The sequence below is a fragment of the Eretmochelys imbricata genome, chromosome 9 (genome assembly GCF_965152235.1).
Source record: "Eretmochelys imbricata isolate rEreImb1 chromosome 9, rEreImb1.hap1, whole genome shotgun sequence".
Classification (NCBI taxonomy): Eukaryota; Metazoa; Chordata; order Testudines; family Cheloniidae; genus Eretmochelys; species Eretmochelys imbricata.
Genome location: NC_135580.1, coordinates 61,257,537 through 61,275,890, shown reverse-complemented (window position 1 = coordinate 61,275,890; position 18,354 = coordinate 61,257,537). Strand labels below are relative to the sequence as shown.

At 47.4% G+C, this 18,354-nt stretch overlaps 1 protein-coding gene across 8 annotated transcripts in view; it reads left to right on the top strand.

Annotated features, from left to right (window-relative positions):
• AIFM1 (apoptosis inducing factor mitochondria associated 1) overlaps positions 1–16,844 on the top strand; it is a 38,675-nt gene extending 21,831 nt beyond the window's left edge. For all 8 annotated transcript variants that reach the window (XM_077825896.1, XM_077825895.1, XM_077825893.1 and 5 more), the window contains 11 exons: positions 417–507; positions 1,194–1,278; positions 5,785–5,861; positions 7,654–7,762; positions 9,038–9,145; positions 12,104–12,192; positions 12,284–12,424; positions 12,987–13,129; positions 14,614–14,738; positions 15,921–16,117; positions 16,592–16,844. In XM_077825896.1, the coding sequence (XP_077682022.1) occupies positions 417–507; positions 1,194–1,278; positions 5,785–5,861; positions 7,654–7,762; positions 9,038–9,145; positions 12,104–12,192; positions 12,284–12,424; positions 12,987–13,129; positions 14,614–14,738; positions 15,921–16,117; positions 16,592–16,663 (1,237 nt within the window). In that variant the 3' untranslated portion in view covers positions 16,664–16,844. The remainder of the gene's footprint in view (positions 1–416; positions 508–1,193; positions 1,279–5,784; positions 5,862–7,653; positions 7,763–9,037; positions 9,146–12,103; positions 12,193–12,283; positions 12,425–12,986; positions 13,130–14,613; positions 14,739–15,920; positions 16,118–16,591) is intronic.
• Positions 16,845–18,354: the final 1,510 nt, after the last annotated feature.

The window sequence follows — 18,354 nt, the reverse complement described above, 5'->3', positions numbered from 1 at the left end:
ATGAGTGTGTCTCCCTGTTGTGCTACAGCCTGTATCTTCCTCTGTCTTCAGGGAAAATACTGAACACTTAAGAACTGGACTGTATAACCTCCAGGAAATGAGCTTAAAGAATGTGATGCAATTATGTGGTGCAAAGCTGACCTCCGTGCAATTTTGACTAGACCTGCGTGGCTTCCTCCATTGTAGAGCATTGCTGTACTAGTGATTGGTTTTGAACAGTACAGACATCCTAGTTTTATGAAACAAAATCCTTTCTAGAATTTGCAGGGGAAGCGTGTTACCATATCAGAAGTTGTTTTTCTCTTTGTAAACTCCCATATGTGTTTCGATGGGTGGGTGCTCTTCCAGTCATTGAGTAGCTGCTACTGTGGGAAAACCAGCGATACTGTGTACATTGAAGCCCTTTTTCTCTACAGTATATATTTCCAGCCGCCTTCTTTCTACGTACCTGCTCGTGATCTGCCTTATATAGAGAATGGTGGTGTGGCCGTCCTCAGTGGCAAGAAGGTGGGTACAGCGTTACAGCGCCATACATTTACACAGCCCTTTACAAACAGCAGAGCTTACAGCCTAAGAGTCTGTCTACACTGCGTTTCAAAACTCACAGCAGTAAGTCTGAGCCCCAGTTGACAGGTGTAGGCTCGTGGTCTGGTACTAAAAACAGCTGTGCAGACATTTGGACTGGAGCTCCAGTTCTGAAGCCTGGCAATGGGGTGTTACTGAGGCTGCCAAGCACCACCTGACCCTGAGCTGGTGTGTGTAGTTAGCTTTAGGAGCCTCCTTACAAGTCTCGTGGTCGGAGTGAGTAGGGAGCCTGGCTGGCCATTCCCTCCCCTGTACACCTGGTAGCTGAGCCCAGAAGGCCTTTGGTTTCAGTGAGCCTGTCAGTCCTGTAGAATAATAGCAGGTGCCTGATCTGCATTCCCCTGAGAGTCAGCAATCATGGAGAGGAACAAGCCTAGGGAAGGTTCAGTCTGAGCTTCGACCTACGGCCAAGTTAAAACCTCTTGTTTAGTTCTGAAGCCGTGCTCCTTCCTCAGCTCCCTTTCTCCAGAAAAGGGAGAGTCTACAGGGAAACCTTGTTCAAGCTAGGGTATCTTCTGTGACTGTTTCTCTGCCTGATAAGCCTATGCCCACTGATCAGGGCTACAGGATATGTAAACCTGAGCTGCTCTCTGCATTGTGCCTTGCAGGTGGTGCATATGGATGTTCGAGGCAATGTGGTGAAACTTGATGATGGAACCCAGATATCCTATGATAAATGTTTAATTGCCACAGGTTAGTTCCGTGGTGCGTCGTCTTTCCCTCACATGTTAATTCTTGGGCTGACGGTAATGTCATACACCGTTTTGGCGAGGTTCTTTGTTCTCTGAGACAGTAATACAGAACCCTTCAGCTGATGGGGACTTGAACCGAGCAGACTTGTCTAGGACAGTTACATGGACAGGGATGTGCCTGATGGGAATTTGTGTCTGGTCCAGTGCAATCCAACTCCTCCCATGGAAATCATGGGATGTCTCTGTTCTCCTCTGACTGTGCCACAGGACAGCAGGGGAGGCATGCTAAGCCATGCCCAGCAAGCTGAGAATTGACTTCTGAGAAGATATGGGGAAGGAGGTTCTCATTTCAAGTCTGACATAAGTATTCTTGCCAGCAAGTTAAAGAAGTATGGGCTGGATGAATGGACTATAAGGTGGATAGAAAGCTGGCTAGATCATGGGGCTCAACAGGTAGTGATCAATGGCTCCATGTCTAGTTGGCAGTGGTATCAAGTGGAGTGCCCCCAGGGTCAGTCCTGGGACTGTTTTTGTTCAATATCTTCATTAATGATCTGGAGGATGGTGTGGATTGCACCCTCAGCAAGTTTGCAGATGACACTAAACTGGGAGGAATGGTAGATACGCTGGAGGGTAGGGATAGGATACAGAGTGACCTACACAAATTAGAGGATTGGGCCAAAAGAAATCTGATGAGGTTCAACAAGGACAAGTGCGGAGTCCTGCACTGAGGACAGAAGAATCCCAAGCACTGCTACAGACTAGGGACCGAGTGTCTAGGCAGCAGTTCTGCAGAAAAGGACCTAGGGGTTACAGTGGATGAGAAGCTGGATATGAGTTAACAGTGTGCCTTTTTGCCAAGAAGATTAACTACATTTTGGGCTGTATAAGTAGATGCATTGCCAGCAGATCGAGGGACTTGATCGTTCCCCTCTATTTGGCATTGGTGAGGCCTCCTCTGGAGTTCTGTGTCCAGTCCCACACTACAAGAAGGATGTGGAAAAATTGGAAAAAGTCCAGCAGAGGGCAACAAAAATGATTAGGGGGCTGGAGCACATATGTCAGGATTCCCTCCCCACTCTGGGATACAGATGTGGGGACCCTCATGAAAGACCCCCTAAGCTTATTTCTACCAGCTTAGGTTAAAAACTTCCCCAAGGCACAAATTATTCCTTGTCCTTGAACGGTATTGCTTCCACCACCAAGTAAGTTAGACAAAGATACAGGAAAAGGACCTCTTGGAGTTCCTGTTTCCCCAAGATATCCCCCCAAACTCCTTCACCCCCTTTCCTGGGGAGGCTTGAGAATAATATACCTACCAAATAGGTAAACAAGGTGAGCACAGACCAGACCTTTTGGGTTTTTAGGGTACTAAAATCAGGTTCTTAAAAGCAGAACTTTATCATAAAGAAAAAAGTAAAAGAAGCATTTCTCACTTCTATAAAATCAGGATGGAAGGTAATTTTACAGGGTAATGAGATTTAAAACACAGAGGATTCCCCCTCTAAGCAAAACTTCAAAGTTACAAAAAACAGGAATAAACCTCCCTCTTAGCATAGGGAAAATTCACAAGCTAAAACAAAAGATAATCTATTGCATTTTCTTGCTATTACTTACAATTTCTGTAATTTTAGATGTATAATTTCAGTAGGAGCTGGATTACCTGCTTGGTCTCTTTATTTGTCTCAAGAGGGAACACACACAAAAGAGCACAAACAAAACCTTCCCCCACAGATTTGAAAGTATCTTCTTCTCTTATTGGTCCTTTTGGTCAGGTGCCAACCAGGTTATTTGATATTCTTAATCCCTTTCAGGTAAAGGAGGGATTTTATGCTACCCGTAGCTGTATATTTATGACAACATGACTTATGAGGAGAGGCTGAGGGAACTGGGATTATTTAGTCTGCAGAAGAGAAGAATGAGGGGGGATTTGATAGCTGCTTTCAACTACCTGAAAGGGGATTCCAGAGAGGATGGATCTAGACTGTTCTTAGTGGTAGCAGATGATGGAACAAGTAGTAATGGTTTCAAGTTGCAGTGGGGGAGGTTTAGGTTGGCTATTAGGAAAAACTTTTTCACTAGGAGGGTGGTGAAGCACTGGAATGGGTTACCTAGGGAGGTGGTAGAATCTCCTTCCTTAGAGCTTTTTAAGGTCAGGCTTGACAAATCCCTGGCTGGGATGATTTAGTTGGGGATTGGTCCTGCTTTGAGCGGGGTTTGGACTAGATGACCTCCTAAGGTCCCTTCCAACCCTGGTATTCTATGATAAGGCTCTGAGTGCCAAGCAAGGCTCAAGGTCCTGCCTGCCTGAGGAGTGATGGGGAGAATCTAGCTCCGATCCCCTCTGTAGTGGGGCATTGCTGCTATAGCCTATGATTCTTAGTCCCGACTTGCAAACTCATCTGGTGGAGAGGGCTGGATTCCCTTTTTTATCATGGTCAGTGGGCCAGGGTGTGACATTAGGACAGAGTTTATGGGAGATCACCCATGATTGTGCAACCTCCCACCCTCACCCCTCATGGTAAGTGTGGAATATGATCTTTAGGTGGTAACGAAACTGTTTGTTGTTACCTTATCTATTATTTGTTCAGTACCTTGCCACCTTTAGTGTTAGTGGGAAAATCATCTTTCTGCCGTGTGTTCTGTTCCTTCCCAATTCTCATTCCTGGCTTTCTCTACCTCTTTCCTAGTTTTCCTTCTTTTCTCTCTCCCTTCAATTTCCTCCCTGAAGCTGTTCCCACTCCCTTCCACTAAAATGGTTAGCACTGAAATGGCTAACATTGACATTCAGGGTGTCATTGTAAGGGTTTAGAGTTAAATAGCCCCATCTACAGATTATGTATGTATTATATTGGTTACTTAAGAATTCCCAGTTGTCGCTCTGAGGTTTGAAAGGTTCTTGTCCCAAAATCAGCCCCATTATTATTAAAATTACTGTTAGGGGGAGCTCCGACGTGCACAGTTGCAACACTCACACTTTAGGACCCCTTCTATATTTACAGTAGTTTGTTAATACATTTAGCAAAGTCCCAAACTCTAACCCAGCAAGGTAGGTAGAGAGAATACAGAATGTCCATCTGCACATCCAGACTCTCTCCTTCCCTTGCAGAACAACCTGAAACGTTAGCCATTATCTTCCTCATCACCATCACCTTCCTCACCATCACCAGTGGCCATCATCCTGGTACCTCCCATCTCTCTCTCACCCTGCACATAGGATGGGCTACAACTTGTATAATATGTTATATGCTTATGCCACTCTGTGTAATGCATATTCAGTAGGGGTTTCTCTACTCTTCCTTGTTTGTATTTCCTCACCTTACTAATGTTGGGGCGCCCCTCTCCTATAGGTTAGTACATTAATGATCTCCATATCGTATATGTCAGTTCATTGCCATGGCAGTCTTGTGGTCAGACATCTGCAGATGTTCCCATTCTAAAATATCTAAAAGCTGGTGTTAGCTCATGTTCCTGTGGTTGGCTGGTGTCATTATGGACAAACTGCCCTCTTACACGCACTGTTCCCAGTTCCCCAAAGCTTAGGGGTGACCATTAGGCCATTTACCTGTGCCAAACTTCATAGGCCTGAAGCTGATGTTTTACAGGGGACAGGCCTGTAGGTTCCTTGTGTTAACTGCTGAATGAAATAAATACCACAGTTAACTCTATGGAAGAGGTCCCCAGACTTTCTCTCTCACCACCGCTTACCTGTTTCCGCCCCCACACCCTGTGGGGACATGGCTCCGGGAGCGGGGGGGACGCATACAGAGGTAAGGGGGTCGAGGCTGGGACTACAGCTAGGGGCAGGGAAGTGGCCAGGAGTGGAGCCCTGGGTGCACAGGCCTGCCAGCCAGGGCCCTGGATGTGGGGCTAGGGTCAGAAGCGGAGTTGGTGGGTGGCACTCCCTCCCCGCCCCCCTGAACTTTGCTCCACACCCCCTGGTGTGCCCTACAGTTTGGGGACCTCTGCTTTATGGGCTATAGTTCTCATCCCAGTGAGATTAGTGGAGGACAAGGGAGTCCATCCTTCTGAATACTTGTTTCAGGCTGTCTGCAGACTCAAGCAGACATCCCTGCATTGGTTACACTTGAGGCACATTTAGAAAAGTTTCTTCACAAACAGAAAGGCTGGAAACGTATGAGTACTTCCCCCCCGCAAAGATTCTTCATGTTCTGAATGTCCTGGAGGCTGTGTAAATACATCAGATGGGTTGTATTTGGCCACGTTTGACGCTTACTGTGCTCTATTATTTTGAGCTCTTTAGAGTCGTTCATACCCGCTGATGAGCTTGTCAATTGTCCTTGTCCCATTTGACAATACTGATTTCTTTTGAACCCTGTGTTTTGAACAGAGCTGAGATGTACATGAATGTGTCTATCTGTCTGGTAGGGGTTGGAGTAAGTTCTGCAGCAATAGGAGCCCAAACCCAGATTCTACAGCTTTGCCTGGAGGGCTAGTGCTCTCATCTGAGTGTTGTGTTGCTAGTTGTCTCTCTTCCTGTTATCAGGTGGTTCCCCAAGGAATCTTCCTGCAATCGAGAGAGCAGGGAAAGATGTGCAACGAAGGCTGACGCTGTTCCGCAAGGTAATCCAAGGGGCTTTTTTCCTTGTGTGCTCTCTGAAGCCTGTCACGATGGGGTCGGTTACCCTCAGCCTCCGCTAACTCTGCGCTGACTCGGATTCTTAACTGATCTTGCCCATCAGGGACTGGCCTCAATCAGTAACTAGAAGGTCCCTCATACGGCTTTGCTGGCCACAAACAAGCTAACAGGGTAGCTATGTTAGCATCCCACCACTTTGTCCCCAGGAAATTAGAGCCCTCGCTTCAGGATTTTAGAGATAAATTAGGCATAGGACTTTCTCGTATCTCCCAAGCATTTCACATGCAATAATGAATTGAGCACTCTCCAACCCCCAGGAGGGAAAGGGTGGGGTTATCATTAGATTAGATACAAACTAGGCACAATAAGGGTAAATTATTTTCCCACAGCCATATTGATTGAGTCAAGATATCCTGATTCCCAGGCCAGTGCAATAAGCACAAAAGCATTCTGCCCCTGTCTTGTCTGGCCCAGATGGATTAGAGCAGAGGATTTAAAAGTCTAGGAAGATTCCACTAACCACGTGACCAGCTAGCTTTGGTAGACCGTTGCACGTGCACAGAAATTTCAGTTTCAATAGTAACTAAATGTGGATGGGGGGTGGAAAGTTACCTCCTTGGCTCATGCTTCCCTCTCCTTAACCCCAGTATGGTGCATGTGTCCTGGGAAGCGTCTCATCCCTGCTTGCAGAGGCCTTTCCTATATACAGTTCTGTTCTTCCTTCATCAAGGGCAGCATGCTTTATAAGTAGGGCCCTACCAAATTCACGGTCATGAAAAACATGTCACAGACCGTGAAATCTGGTCTCCCACCATGAAATCTGATCTTTTGTGTGCTTTTACCCTATGCTATGCAGATTTCACGGGGGAGACCAGCATTTCTCAAATTGGGGTGCTGATCCAAAAGGGAGTTATAAAGGGGTCACAGTATTGCCACCCTTACTTCTGTGCTGCCTTCAGAGCTGAACGGCAGGAGAGCAGTGGCTGTTGGCCGGGTGCCCAGCTCTGAAGGCAGTGCCCCACCAGCAGCAGTGCAGAAGTACGGGTGGCAATACCATACCGTACCATGCCATCCTTACTTCTGCACTGCTGCTGGCTGCGGCTCTGCCTTCAGAGCTGGCATCCCGGCCAGCAGCTGCCGGTCTCCAGCTGCCCAGCTCTGAAGGCAGCATCACCACCAACAGCAGCACAGAAGTAAGGGAAGCAGTACTGCGAACACCCCCCACCCATCCCCACAGTGTTGGTGGTGTTTTGAAATATAAATGGGAGGAAGTTGAGGCTCTTTTCTAGTTCAGTCACTGAACCAGTGCTAAGGAGCCGTGCTGTGTGCTACCAATTGGCAGACCAGCTTTTAGTCCTGAACTCCTGCTGAGCACCTGGTGAGGTTGACATGCTCAGCTGGGGAAGGGAGAAGGTGGACAACATGGTTCGAGGTTGCTTTAGGGCGATACGTGGAGGCCCATTTGCAGCACCGTTAATTGGGATTAGGCTTCTTGGCTGGAGGGGAATTGTTATGAGGAGATGGTTCACCCCGGGAGTGGGAAGGATCTCTTTGTGCTCTGGATCTCTGCAGGTGGATCAAATCAGACTGCAGTGGAAATTCAAGAGTTACTGCTGAAAGTACAGAAGGGGAAATATGTACAGCTGACTCAGCCCAGAGAGTGTGGGACCAATTTCCTCATGTTCACAAATCATTTGGAGGCAGGATCTGGAGCAAAATGCTCTCTGCTGTTGTCACTGACCGGGGCATCTGAAATGGAAATAAATCTTCTTACAGATTGAGGACTTCAGAGCTCTAGAAAAGATTTCAAGAGAAGTCAAGTCCATCACCATTATTGGCGGCGGCTTCTTGGGTAGTGAGCTGGCCTGTGCTCTGGGAAGAAAAGGTGAGTGGTTTGCACCAGGCTGCTTGCTTCAGTCTCTTGCACGAGGCAACACATGTGAGACTGACGCGTCAAGAAACCCCGGAGAGACCCAAGCTAGAAAAATCTGAGGGCTTGTCTAGTCAAACGCTTAGTTTTACAGCAAGCTAGGGTGTGACTCTACCACTTGCTAGCCTGCCTGTCTGTGTGGACCCTGCTGCTGCGAATTAACGCTTCCTCTGTGCACTTTGACCTACTCGTGTTTCAAAGTAAGGTAGGTGAAAGTGCACTAGGGAACTTTTAGTACATGGCAGCAGGGTCCACATAGACGCTCATCATGCAGCAGGCTAGTGCGGGGTAGATTTACACCCCAGCTTGCTGCGAGCTAAGGGTTTGTTTGAACAAACCCTCAGATTACGTCCTTCCCTCTTCTCCACCCACCTCTGGTCTTATTTTGGAAAGGGAAGGTGGGGGTTGGGGTTCCCTGCCGGTCAAGGCAGTTGGCCAGCAGAACAGATGTCTGTCTGCCTGCCTGTAGTGGTCTGGTGCATTATTACATGAACTCTTGGCTGGCTGTGTGGACTTGTCAGGCTCTCCATTGCCCCACAGACATCTCCTTCGCTAATGGTCCAGTAGTCCAGGGCCCCAGTGCATTTTGAAGTGCTTCCCAGTTCTTTGAGCCTGGCTCTTTTGGACTTGCTGTCTGGAATAGCAGGCGGGTTTGAGTAAATTTGGAGATCAGTGCTCCTTGTGGAAAGGGTCAAGTTTGCCTTGTAAATGAAGCCCCACTCCAGTAATTCTCCCAAAGGCCTGTGAGCACAAGCCCAACACTGCTGGTTTGGGTTTTCACCAGCAAGTGTGCATACATTCTTGAATATCTTCCTCACCTAACCTCTGCAGGTCTCCCAAGGAACAGGCCTCTCTGCGTGCATGTAATCCCCCCTCAGGCAGTCGGGGCAGTTAAATGGACACCACTGAGACTGTTCTAGGCTAACACAATCCTGTCTGTGTGTAAATCCAGTGTCTGATCCCACAGAGTGTGCTGGTGCCAGTCAGGGATCCAGACAGTGTCTGACCCCAAAGGCCAGAAACAGTCCCTTTGTTACTCACCCGTGATGCAAACTCTGGAAGCCAGGACATGGGGTTAGAGTGATTTGTGTCTAGGAAATTGCAGTAAGAAAGGACTTGAACTCCTCTTGTCTAAGCAGGGTAAACTATCTTGGGGTGTGTTCTGAAGTTTTGCGTAGCTCCTCGTTATCCATGTGGTATAAAGGGGCTGCTCTCTGGGTCTCTTCACAGTACATGCCACAGGGCTGGAGGTGATTCAGATGTTCCCAGAGAACGGCAACATGGGCAAGGTCCTGCCTGAGTACCTGAGCAACTGGACCACAGAGAAAGTCAAACGAGGTAAAGCTGTTCCTTAGCCCCTTCCTTTCTTCTGAGCTACTGCTCCTCCTACAAGGTAGCCTGTGGGAGCAGTAGAGTAGATTCATCCTCACCAGTATTACTCTTGTAAAGTATATGATAGCAGCCCTCATGTTGGTAGAGCACTGCTGTCTCATAGCTTGTCCCCAGGGAAGAGCCTCTACCTTTTCGTCAGTGAACTCTTAGTCAGACATCTCCTTCCATGGGAATTGGTGTCCTCACGAAAGCTTATGCTCAAATAAATTCCTTAGTCTCTAAGGTGCCACAAGTACTCCTGTTCTTTTTGCGGATACAGACTAACACGGCTGTTACTCTGAAACCTTTGGTAGTGTCACTGATTTCATCTTTCATGCATGTGCTGTAGAATCTATAATCTGCTTAGGTTTTAGGCTTAGCTGGTTCTTCTCACTTGGACCTGATCATACGCTCCTTTCCATGCAGCTCTGGAGCTATGGCTGGAGTTTTGGCCCTCCCTGCATCCCCTCTGAGGAGTGTCCCTTCACTCCAGAGGAGGGGGTCCTGCTTGAGCATTTGCCTAATGCTGAGAGGGGATTTCTGCTGCAGAAGAGGCACAAGTCCGTTGCCTAGCAACCCATGAGCAGAACAGGACGTGTTTTGGCTAGAACCACTCGTCTGTTTAGATGGCACAAAACAGCCCTAAAGCTGGCTTACCTGGCTGCTTGAGGATTTCCTGGGTACCACAGAGCCGGCATGGTGGCTCCTGTAGCACCCGTCCTCCCAACCACTTGTGCAGGGGGCGTGGCCGGAGTACCCTGTCCATGGCGATCTCTGTAATGGCCCTGAGGCTGTTCTAATTTGTGGCAGGAACGAGACCAGCAGGTGGCCCCAGCATTCTGGGAGCAAAGTATGGCTTCAAGACTTGACATCCCATCCCTCTCCTGAGCTGCATCGAACACAACAGCCACAGCCTGGGATCCTGCCTCTCATTTTGTGCCTCAGCCATATAGCCTGGAGCAAAGCTTGTGGAAGAGGGAACACATCTTGCCCAGCCTTCCGCCTTGGGAAAGCAAGACCCTGTTTGTCCCTCCCTGAAGGGTCTGAAGTACCTTTTTCTTCTTTGGCATTTTCCATTGAGAATAAGTTCTTGTGCTCTCGAGGGTTGGGGTGGAGGAAGGAAGAGGAGTGGTAGATAAACTGGGAGGAGTGGTAGATACGCTGGAGGGGAGGGATAGGATACAGAAGGACCTAGACAAATTGGAGGATTCGGCCAAAAGAAATCTGATGAGGTTCAATAAGGATAAGTGCAGGGTCCTGCACTTAGGATGGAAGAATCCAATGCACCGCTACAGACTAGGGACCGAATGGCTAGGCAGCAGTTCTGCGGAAAAGGACCTAGGGGTGACAGTGGACGAGAAGCTGGATATGAGTCAGCAGTGTGCCCTTGTTGCCAAGAAGGCCAATGGCATTTTGGGATGTATAAGTAGGGGCATAGCGAGCAGATCGAGGGACGTGATCGTTCCCCTCTATTCAACATTGGTGAGGCCTCATCTGGAGTACTGTGTCCAGTTTTGGGCCCCACACTACAAGACGGATGTGGATAAATTGGAGAGAGTCCAGCGAAGGGCAACAAAAATGATTAGGGGTCTAAAACACATGACTTATGAGGAGAGGCTGAGGGAGCTGGGATTGTTTAGCCTTCAGAAGAGAAGAATGAGGGGGGATTTGATAGCTGCTTTCAACTACCTGAAAGGGGGTTCCAAAGAGGATGGCTCTAGACTGTTCTCAATGGTAGCAGATGACAGAACGAGGAGTGATGGTCTCAAGTTGCAGTGGGGGAGGTTTAGATTGGATATTAGGAAAAACTTTTTCACTAAGAGGGTGGTGAAACACTGGAATGCGTTACCTAGGGAGGTGGTGGAATCTCCTTCCTTGGAAGTTTTTAAGGTCAGGCTTGACAAAGCCCTGGCTGGGATGATTTAACTGGGAATTGGTCCTGCTTCGAGCAGGGGGTTGGACTAGATGACCTTCAGGGGTCCCTTCCAACCCTGATATTCTATGATTCTAAGAGGACTGATTACCCAACCTGCTATGGAGGCAGAATAGAGCTTTTGGGCATGGGGCTTAGCCAGAGGGCCTAGTGACTGAAAAGGCTGCTCTGCTTCCCTTCCACCGGTCCTGGAAGATCCTTTGTAAGGTCTGTGGACCTGGCTGGAATGGAGCAATATCTAACCTATGTATCCATTATAGTGCCTGAGGACTGGAAAACAAAGAGGTCCCAATCCCTGCAGGTTTCTGTGCACGTAATTTGCATCTCCTTACAGACAAACACTTGTTGCTGTAGTTCCTGTGTTTCTAAACAATCCTCTTCAGACTTGTTATAGTGGAACCTCAGCGTTACAAACATCTTGGGAATGGAGGTGGTTTGTAACTCTGAACAAACCGTTATGGTGGTTCTTTCAAAAGTTTACAACTGAACATTGACTTAATACAGCTTCGAAACTTTACTATGCAGAAGAAAAATGCTGCTTTTAACCACCTTAATTTAAATGAAACAAGCACAGAAACAGTTTTATTACCCTGTCAAATGTTTTTTAACTTTCCCTTTATTTTTTTTAGTAGTGTACATTTAACACTGTACAGTATTTGCCTTTTTTTGTTTGTTTGTTTGGTCTCTGCTGCTGCCTGACTGCGTATTTCCAGTTCCAAATAAGGTGTGTGGTTGACCAGTCAGTTCGTAACTCTGAGGCTCTACTGTAGTTGGTTTCCTTTCTGTTCACACTTTTACTCTGGACTCTGTGGATCCTGTGTACAACAAAGAGAAGCCAGTGTCCTTTAGCTGCTGAGCCATCCGCAATTCTGCCCGGTACAATCAAGAAGCGGTACTTTGTTTGCGTGTCTGCACCACATAGTTTGGCTTCCACTGAAATCTCTGCTCTTCTCCCCTGGCCTCCAGTTGAGTGTTCTGTGTTTTGTTTCCAGAGGGTGTTAATGTCATGCCCAATGCTGTGGTGAAGTCCGTCTCTGTCTGTGGGAACCAGCTGATAATTAAACTGAAGGATGGAAGAAAGGTAAATGCCAGGCGCAGGCAGCGAGCCAGACACTTGGCCATGTGGAAAAGGAACGAATAGTGTAACCAGTCTGGATTTCTCTCTCCATCAGGTGGAGACCGATCACATAGTGGCAGCGGTGGGCCTGGAGCCCAATGTGGAGTTAGCGAAGTCTGCTGGTCTGGAGGTAGACTCTGATTTTGGAGGGTTCAGGGTGAATGCAGAGCTGCAGGCACGCTCTAACATCTGGGTGGTAAGTGTGTGTGGGTGGAAGACGCTGCGTTATCTGCTGTTTATGCTGCAATGAGTGAGCATGTATGTAGAACTGTGATTATAAACCCAATTTAGGTGAATGGGTGAATTGTGGTCTGACCATACAAGTAAGATGCAGAGAGCAGCAATCTTAGGTATCTCATTAATGCACACTTGCTGGCATGCCTTCTTCCTGTAGTAAGAATTGTGGGCAAACTTCTACTTTACAAGTATGAGCACTGTGTGCATGAGGAGTTGGCATATCCCAGTAACCCCCTCACCTCTTTGCCTAATGCCAGAGGAGTCCTGTGTTGACACACAAAGGTCCCTTTGGCAGGGAATCCAAACCTCCTTGAAGTGCAATCAGCATGACCACAAAACTATCTTAGTTTTCCCTGTTCTGGCATAAGTGCTGAAGCCATGGAGACCTGCTAAATTGGAGGCAGTCCTGCAACGCTTTGTTTTCTTTCCCTTTATGGTTGGGCAATGTCTCCCATCGTTCTTTTTCTCTTTAACTTGCCTTTTCTCTTGTCCATTTTTCATTGTGTGCATCTCTCTTTAAGGCAGGAGATGCTGCCTGCTTCTACGATATCAAGCTAGGCAGAAGACGCGTGGAGCATCATGATCATGCTGTTGTGAGTGGAAGATTAGCTGGAGAAAACATGACAGGAGCTGCTAAGCCATATTGGCATCAGTCAATGTTCTGGTAGTTTTACTCCCTCTTTCTGTATACCTTTTGTCATGCTGTCCGGAGTGGCTCACAAGCATGAGTGTCAGCCTCAGGGCAGACTGTCACAGAGCAGGGCACAAGCCCCAAATTGGTTGTATGTTCTTTAATTAGATTTCCAGTAACAAGTGTGAACTCCCAATATACTAGTCTTACCATGGAGTCTCACACAGTCCCCTTGGGCACACCAATCTAAAGCTTGCCTTTGTGATAGATAGTCCCTTACACCAAAAATAACAATAATATTCAGTTTACACCCAGTCCCAAAGGACTTACACCCAGGTCACTTGCACCCAGATCTCTCACCAAAGACCACACTTGTAGCTAATATTGTAATGAACTAACTAAAGATTTATTAACTAGGAAAAAGAAATGAGTTATTTACAAGATTAAAGCAGGTCTCTCTCTCTCTCTCTCTCTCTCTCACACTCACACACACGTTAGCCTTCCATTCTAAATGATGATAGAAACTTCTGTAATTTAAAAAAACTTGAGATGTCCTTTAGGGCTCACCTAAGCTCAGCTGTTGGGGACTCCTTGTCTAGGCTAAGAAACTCACCCCTCAGAGTTCAAGCAGCAAAGGAATAATCAGTTCTCCTTAACAGGCCTTTTTATTTCCTTCCCCCAGCGTTCAAGCTGGGATGGGATGAGGGCTTGGGCATGTCCGCTCCTCAGAGCTGTGGGGGAAACAATCAACAAAGTCCTTATTCCACAATGGCCCGTTTGGACACAGTAGTGCTTTGTGATGGACAGGGGATAACACCTCTTGTGGTGAATGAGTAATTCACACTGGGCAATGCTTCTCCCCTGCCTGGGGGGATTTACAGTCTGAGCAAATGTTTAAACATTACCTTGTACCATGGGAGCAGCTATTCTAAGTAGGATTAATACATGCAGCATCCTACAAGCATTCTATTTTAACTGTACTAACCCACGGGGGAGCCAGACTGGGTCTAGCTCGGCATTTGTCAATGTGTAGTGGCTAAAAGTTACTCTCCAGTGCCTTGCTATGTTGCCAGACCAGGTACCGTGGCATGGCGCTTGCTGTATAAATCCTGTATAGTTGGCCATCCAGAAGCACAGCTGATTGCCAAGCAGCTCTGTAAATTGGTTAGTCTCTAAGGTGCCACAAGTACTCCTTTCTGTAGGGGATGGTGCACTGCAATATTTCACTGTGAGGTAACAGGCAAGTTTGCTAGGCCATCTCCCTCTCCCCTGTTGGGTTACATCTATACTTGTCCATTGAATGCCTGCATTGAGAGCTGTGCAGCCAAAGGTCTTGCAGGTGCTGGCTGGCACCTCTTGTATTCTGCCCACCAGGTAACCCAGCTCGGCTCAAAGCTGTTCTGGAGAAATTGGGTGTTCTGTGGCCTCCTGTTTCTTTTAAATCAATCAAATTGTTAAGTGTCTAGTTAAGGTTTCAAACTGGGACACTGCAACGGTCTGTTTCTGTTTATTGCTAGGAGTGACCTGGGTCCTGATGTCGGATATGAAGCCATTGGCCTTGTAGACAGTAGCTTGCCCACTGTAGGAGTTTTTGCTAAAGCAACTGCAAAAGACACACCGAAGTCTGCAACGGAGCAGTCAGGTAGGGGAGCGGCGTTGCTGGAGGCTGTACAGCTGTCTGTAGAGTGGTAATACGTGGAAGGTTGTCATGTATTGAAGGCAGTCACTCTGCTCCTCCGTGGCAGGGGTTTCAGAACTGTGCAGGGTGGCTGAGCATCAGGAGACACCTGCCCTTTGAACTTGGCTCACCTCCAGCCCAGACTGCAGAGTGTGCTTCTGGCCACACCACTCTGGAGAGGGGAGCAGCACCCTTGTGGGTGAGTTCTAGGCAGTGTCGGTGCACCTCTGGTCAGGTTCAGTGATCTGTGCATCTGGGGACGGCATTATCAGCCTAAACAAAGGAGAGAGCGCTTCAGCTTGAATCTCCTCTGCCTCATGCAGGAAGCAGTGTCCAACCTTCTTCCACCAGAAGGTAGGTCGTTTTGCTGCAAGGGGTGAGCTCCGACCAAAGGTTTTGGGGGTGGAGGGGAGATGTAGGAACACAGTTTAGCGACTCACCTTGGTATAAAAATTGTTGGCTAGCAATACTGGGGATGCTGCTGTGGTGGCTCTTTGGGTACTCAGGACTGAGAACCACCTTTGTTACCCCCTGCCTCCAACGTCAGGGACACTTGCTTGTGCTTGGCTGGGTGTCAGCTCCCTGACACCACCCTGCTAGCCACCCAAGCACTTTCCTCTGGGCTCTGCCAGCTCTTTAGCTTGCAGGGTAACAATAGGTGCATCTGAGTCCCTTTGAAGCATTCCCCTGTGATAGCCAGCCCCTAACTCTGGCTGCTCACAGAATTACCAGGTCTGCTGTTCCCAAAGGGTCACTGTACACACCATGATTCCACTCAGGATCAGCCCTTTGCTTAACATCACAGCACTCTGAAAACAAGAATAAGTTTATCATTAAAGACTAAAAATTCCGGAGATAGTGAGTAGGGGTCTTGGAAACAAATGGTTACATATCAAACAAAATCGTAACGCACTTTCTACAGGCTACGCTTAACGGACAAGTGACTCTCTTGTCTAAAGATGCTTATTTCACCCAGGACACGTCTCCTCTTCACAGTGGTGCATTGTATTTTGCAACATTGCAGCTATTGGCATGGTCTGGATAGGAAATTCAGAGCTCTTTCAACAGGCTTTGCCTTGCAGACTAAAAGCTTCACTCTTGCATGACACTTCCAGTGTGTGACTCTCCTGGGATTTTTTGCTGTAGGGACTGGCATCCGCTCAGAAAGTGAAACAGAAGCAGAAGCCTCTGAGATTACCATCTCTGCCAGCTCTCCCTCAACACCTCAAGTTCCAAAGCAAGGAGAAGACTATGGCAAAGGGGTCATCTTCTACATCAGGGACAAAGTGGTGGTGGGAATTGTCTTATGGAACATCTTCAACCGGATGCCAATTGCTCGAAAGGTCAGATGTTTCCTCTCTACTGATGAGTGGTTGGGGCACTTGAGTTCACCAAGTGTCATGTATGCAGTATGAGTCGGCAGCAACCGTACATATTAGAGCAGCAGAATAAATTTTCATAGTAGGAAATTGTGGCTAAGTACTAGAATCTAATGTACCTTCACCTGCGATGTTTTGTCCTGTCTTTACAGCCAGCTGGGAAATAGGTAGACAAGCTATTTTTGTAGGGAGAGTAACCCTATTTTTATCCCTTGCCAGGCATCCTTACTTGCCAGGGTACTGTCTTTTTGAATGGATCATAGGAATTGCCAGAGCAGACCAGACCATTGGTCCATCTAACCTAGTTATAGTGTTTCCAGTAGTGGCCAGTAATAGGTGGTTCAGAAGAAGTGTAGGAAACCCTCTGATGGCAACTAGAAATGTGGACTCCACATACATAGTGTGTGCAGCCCTCAACACCCTCTTCTGTCTCCTCAGATCATTAAAGATGGAGAGGAGCATGCTGACCTCAATGAAGTAGCGAAGCTCTTCAACATCCATGAAGATTGAACCCCTGCTCCAAGACCCGTCTGGCTGGGATGCATTGGTGTAAGTGGGGACACACATGCTGCAGGCTGAGAGCTCTCCCCGCCTTGGAGTGCTGACTCTGTGTTCTGAGTACTTTGTGAATATTTCCAGTAATCTAGAACTCTAACATTTGCACCAGTAAATAAAACCAGATTCTTCTAAATTCAAGGCCTTTTTCCTAAAGATGTGAGTTGTTGTGGAAAAATTAGTCACTTGTTGTTTGCTCCACTAGGGTGAGGGCAGTGGTGTTGTCTGCTCCGCTAACGTTCACATTCTAGCAGCCTGCAGAGCTACCACCTGGGATTGAGTGCACACGTTCACACGGTATTACCCTGGGTGCTTGGCACTACCATCCTTTGCTGGCTTTAGGAGGGCAGTTCTTCAATTCTGGCTAAAATCCTGCAAATTCAGATGGAGGAATTTATGCAATAAGAGGGGGAGAAGAATCTCAAATGTGTGCTTAAAAATCACAACACAGAGTTCTGATCATAAAACTGCACCCATTATCAAATATGTGCTCCCCATGCAGATATTTATAGGCTGGGAACAAGTCATCCTTTAATCTCTTTTAAGCTAAAGAGATTGAGCTCTTTGCATCTTTCACGCTAATGCATGTTTTCCATTAATCATTCTCATGGTTATTCTCTGACCCCTCTCCAGTTTATCAACATCTTCCTTGAATTGTGGACCCCAGAACTGGGCATAGTATTCCTGCAGCAGTCACGCCCAATACAGCAGTGCCAAATACAGAGTAAAATAACTTCTCTCTCACATGAGATTTCGCTGTTTATGCATCCAAGAACCACATTAGCCCTTTTGGCTACAGGATTGCACTGAAAGCTCATGTTCAGGTGATTTTGGGCATGATGGATAATCTTTTTTGGAGTCACTGCTTCCCAGGATAGAGTCCCCCATCCTGTAAGTATGACCTACATTCTTCTTGGAGTAATTGCACGTGTCCATTCCACTGTATGTGTTCGCCCCTCGTGTACAGTTATTGGAGAACTTTTTCCTTCAGTGGTACTTGTTGGGGCAGCTCAAGTGCCCTCTGCCATTGTGCACCACTGTATGCAGGTATAAGAGGACAGAGCCACCACCTCCTCTCCTTCAGTTCCTTCTGACCACCAGTGATGGTTGCTGGAGAACGTCTGGTCTTGCTATTGCGAGTTTTTCCCTCACTCTTTGTATATCATTTGTGTTCTCTTAGTAGTTGGCTTGGTAAAGAGCATAGTTAGTGCTAGTGATAGGTTTTAGTTTTAGGTCCATTTTGGACCAAATTAGAATCTTGGTACTAGGACCAGTACTGGAGCCATGCTTCATTCTCTGGGAGGTTTAAAATTCTGCCTGTTTTGTGCCAAGCCAGTGCTGATCAGCGACCCCCCACCCCCACCCCAGCTGCCTAAAATGTTTGGAGGAGTCCCACATATGTGACAAAAGTCCCACATCTCTCTAAAAAAAGAGAGAGCAGCGAGATTTAAGTGTCTCCTTATGGAGGTGGCATTCTCTCTCCATCAGAGCTGTCAGGTTCAGAACATACTCCAAATGCTGCACCTTTGGTACGGCACGCACCACCAGAGATGTCTTCAGCACCTCGTTCTGTGTCTCTGGTACTGAAGAAAAGAGACAAATCAGTACCCCATTCAGCAAGATCAATGGTACCAAGGCCATCTAGA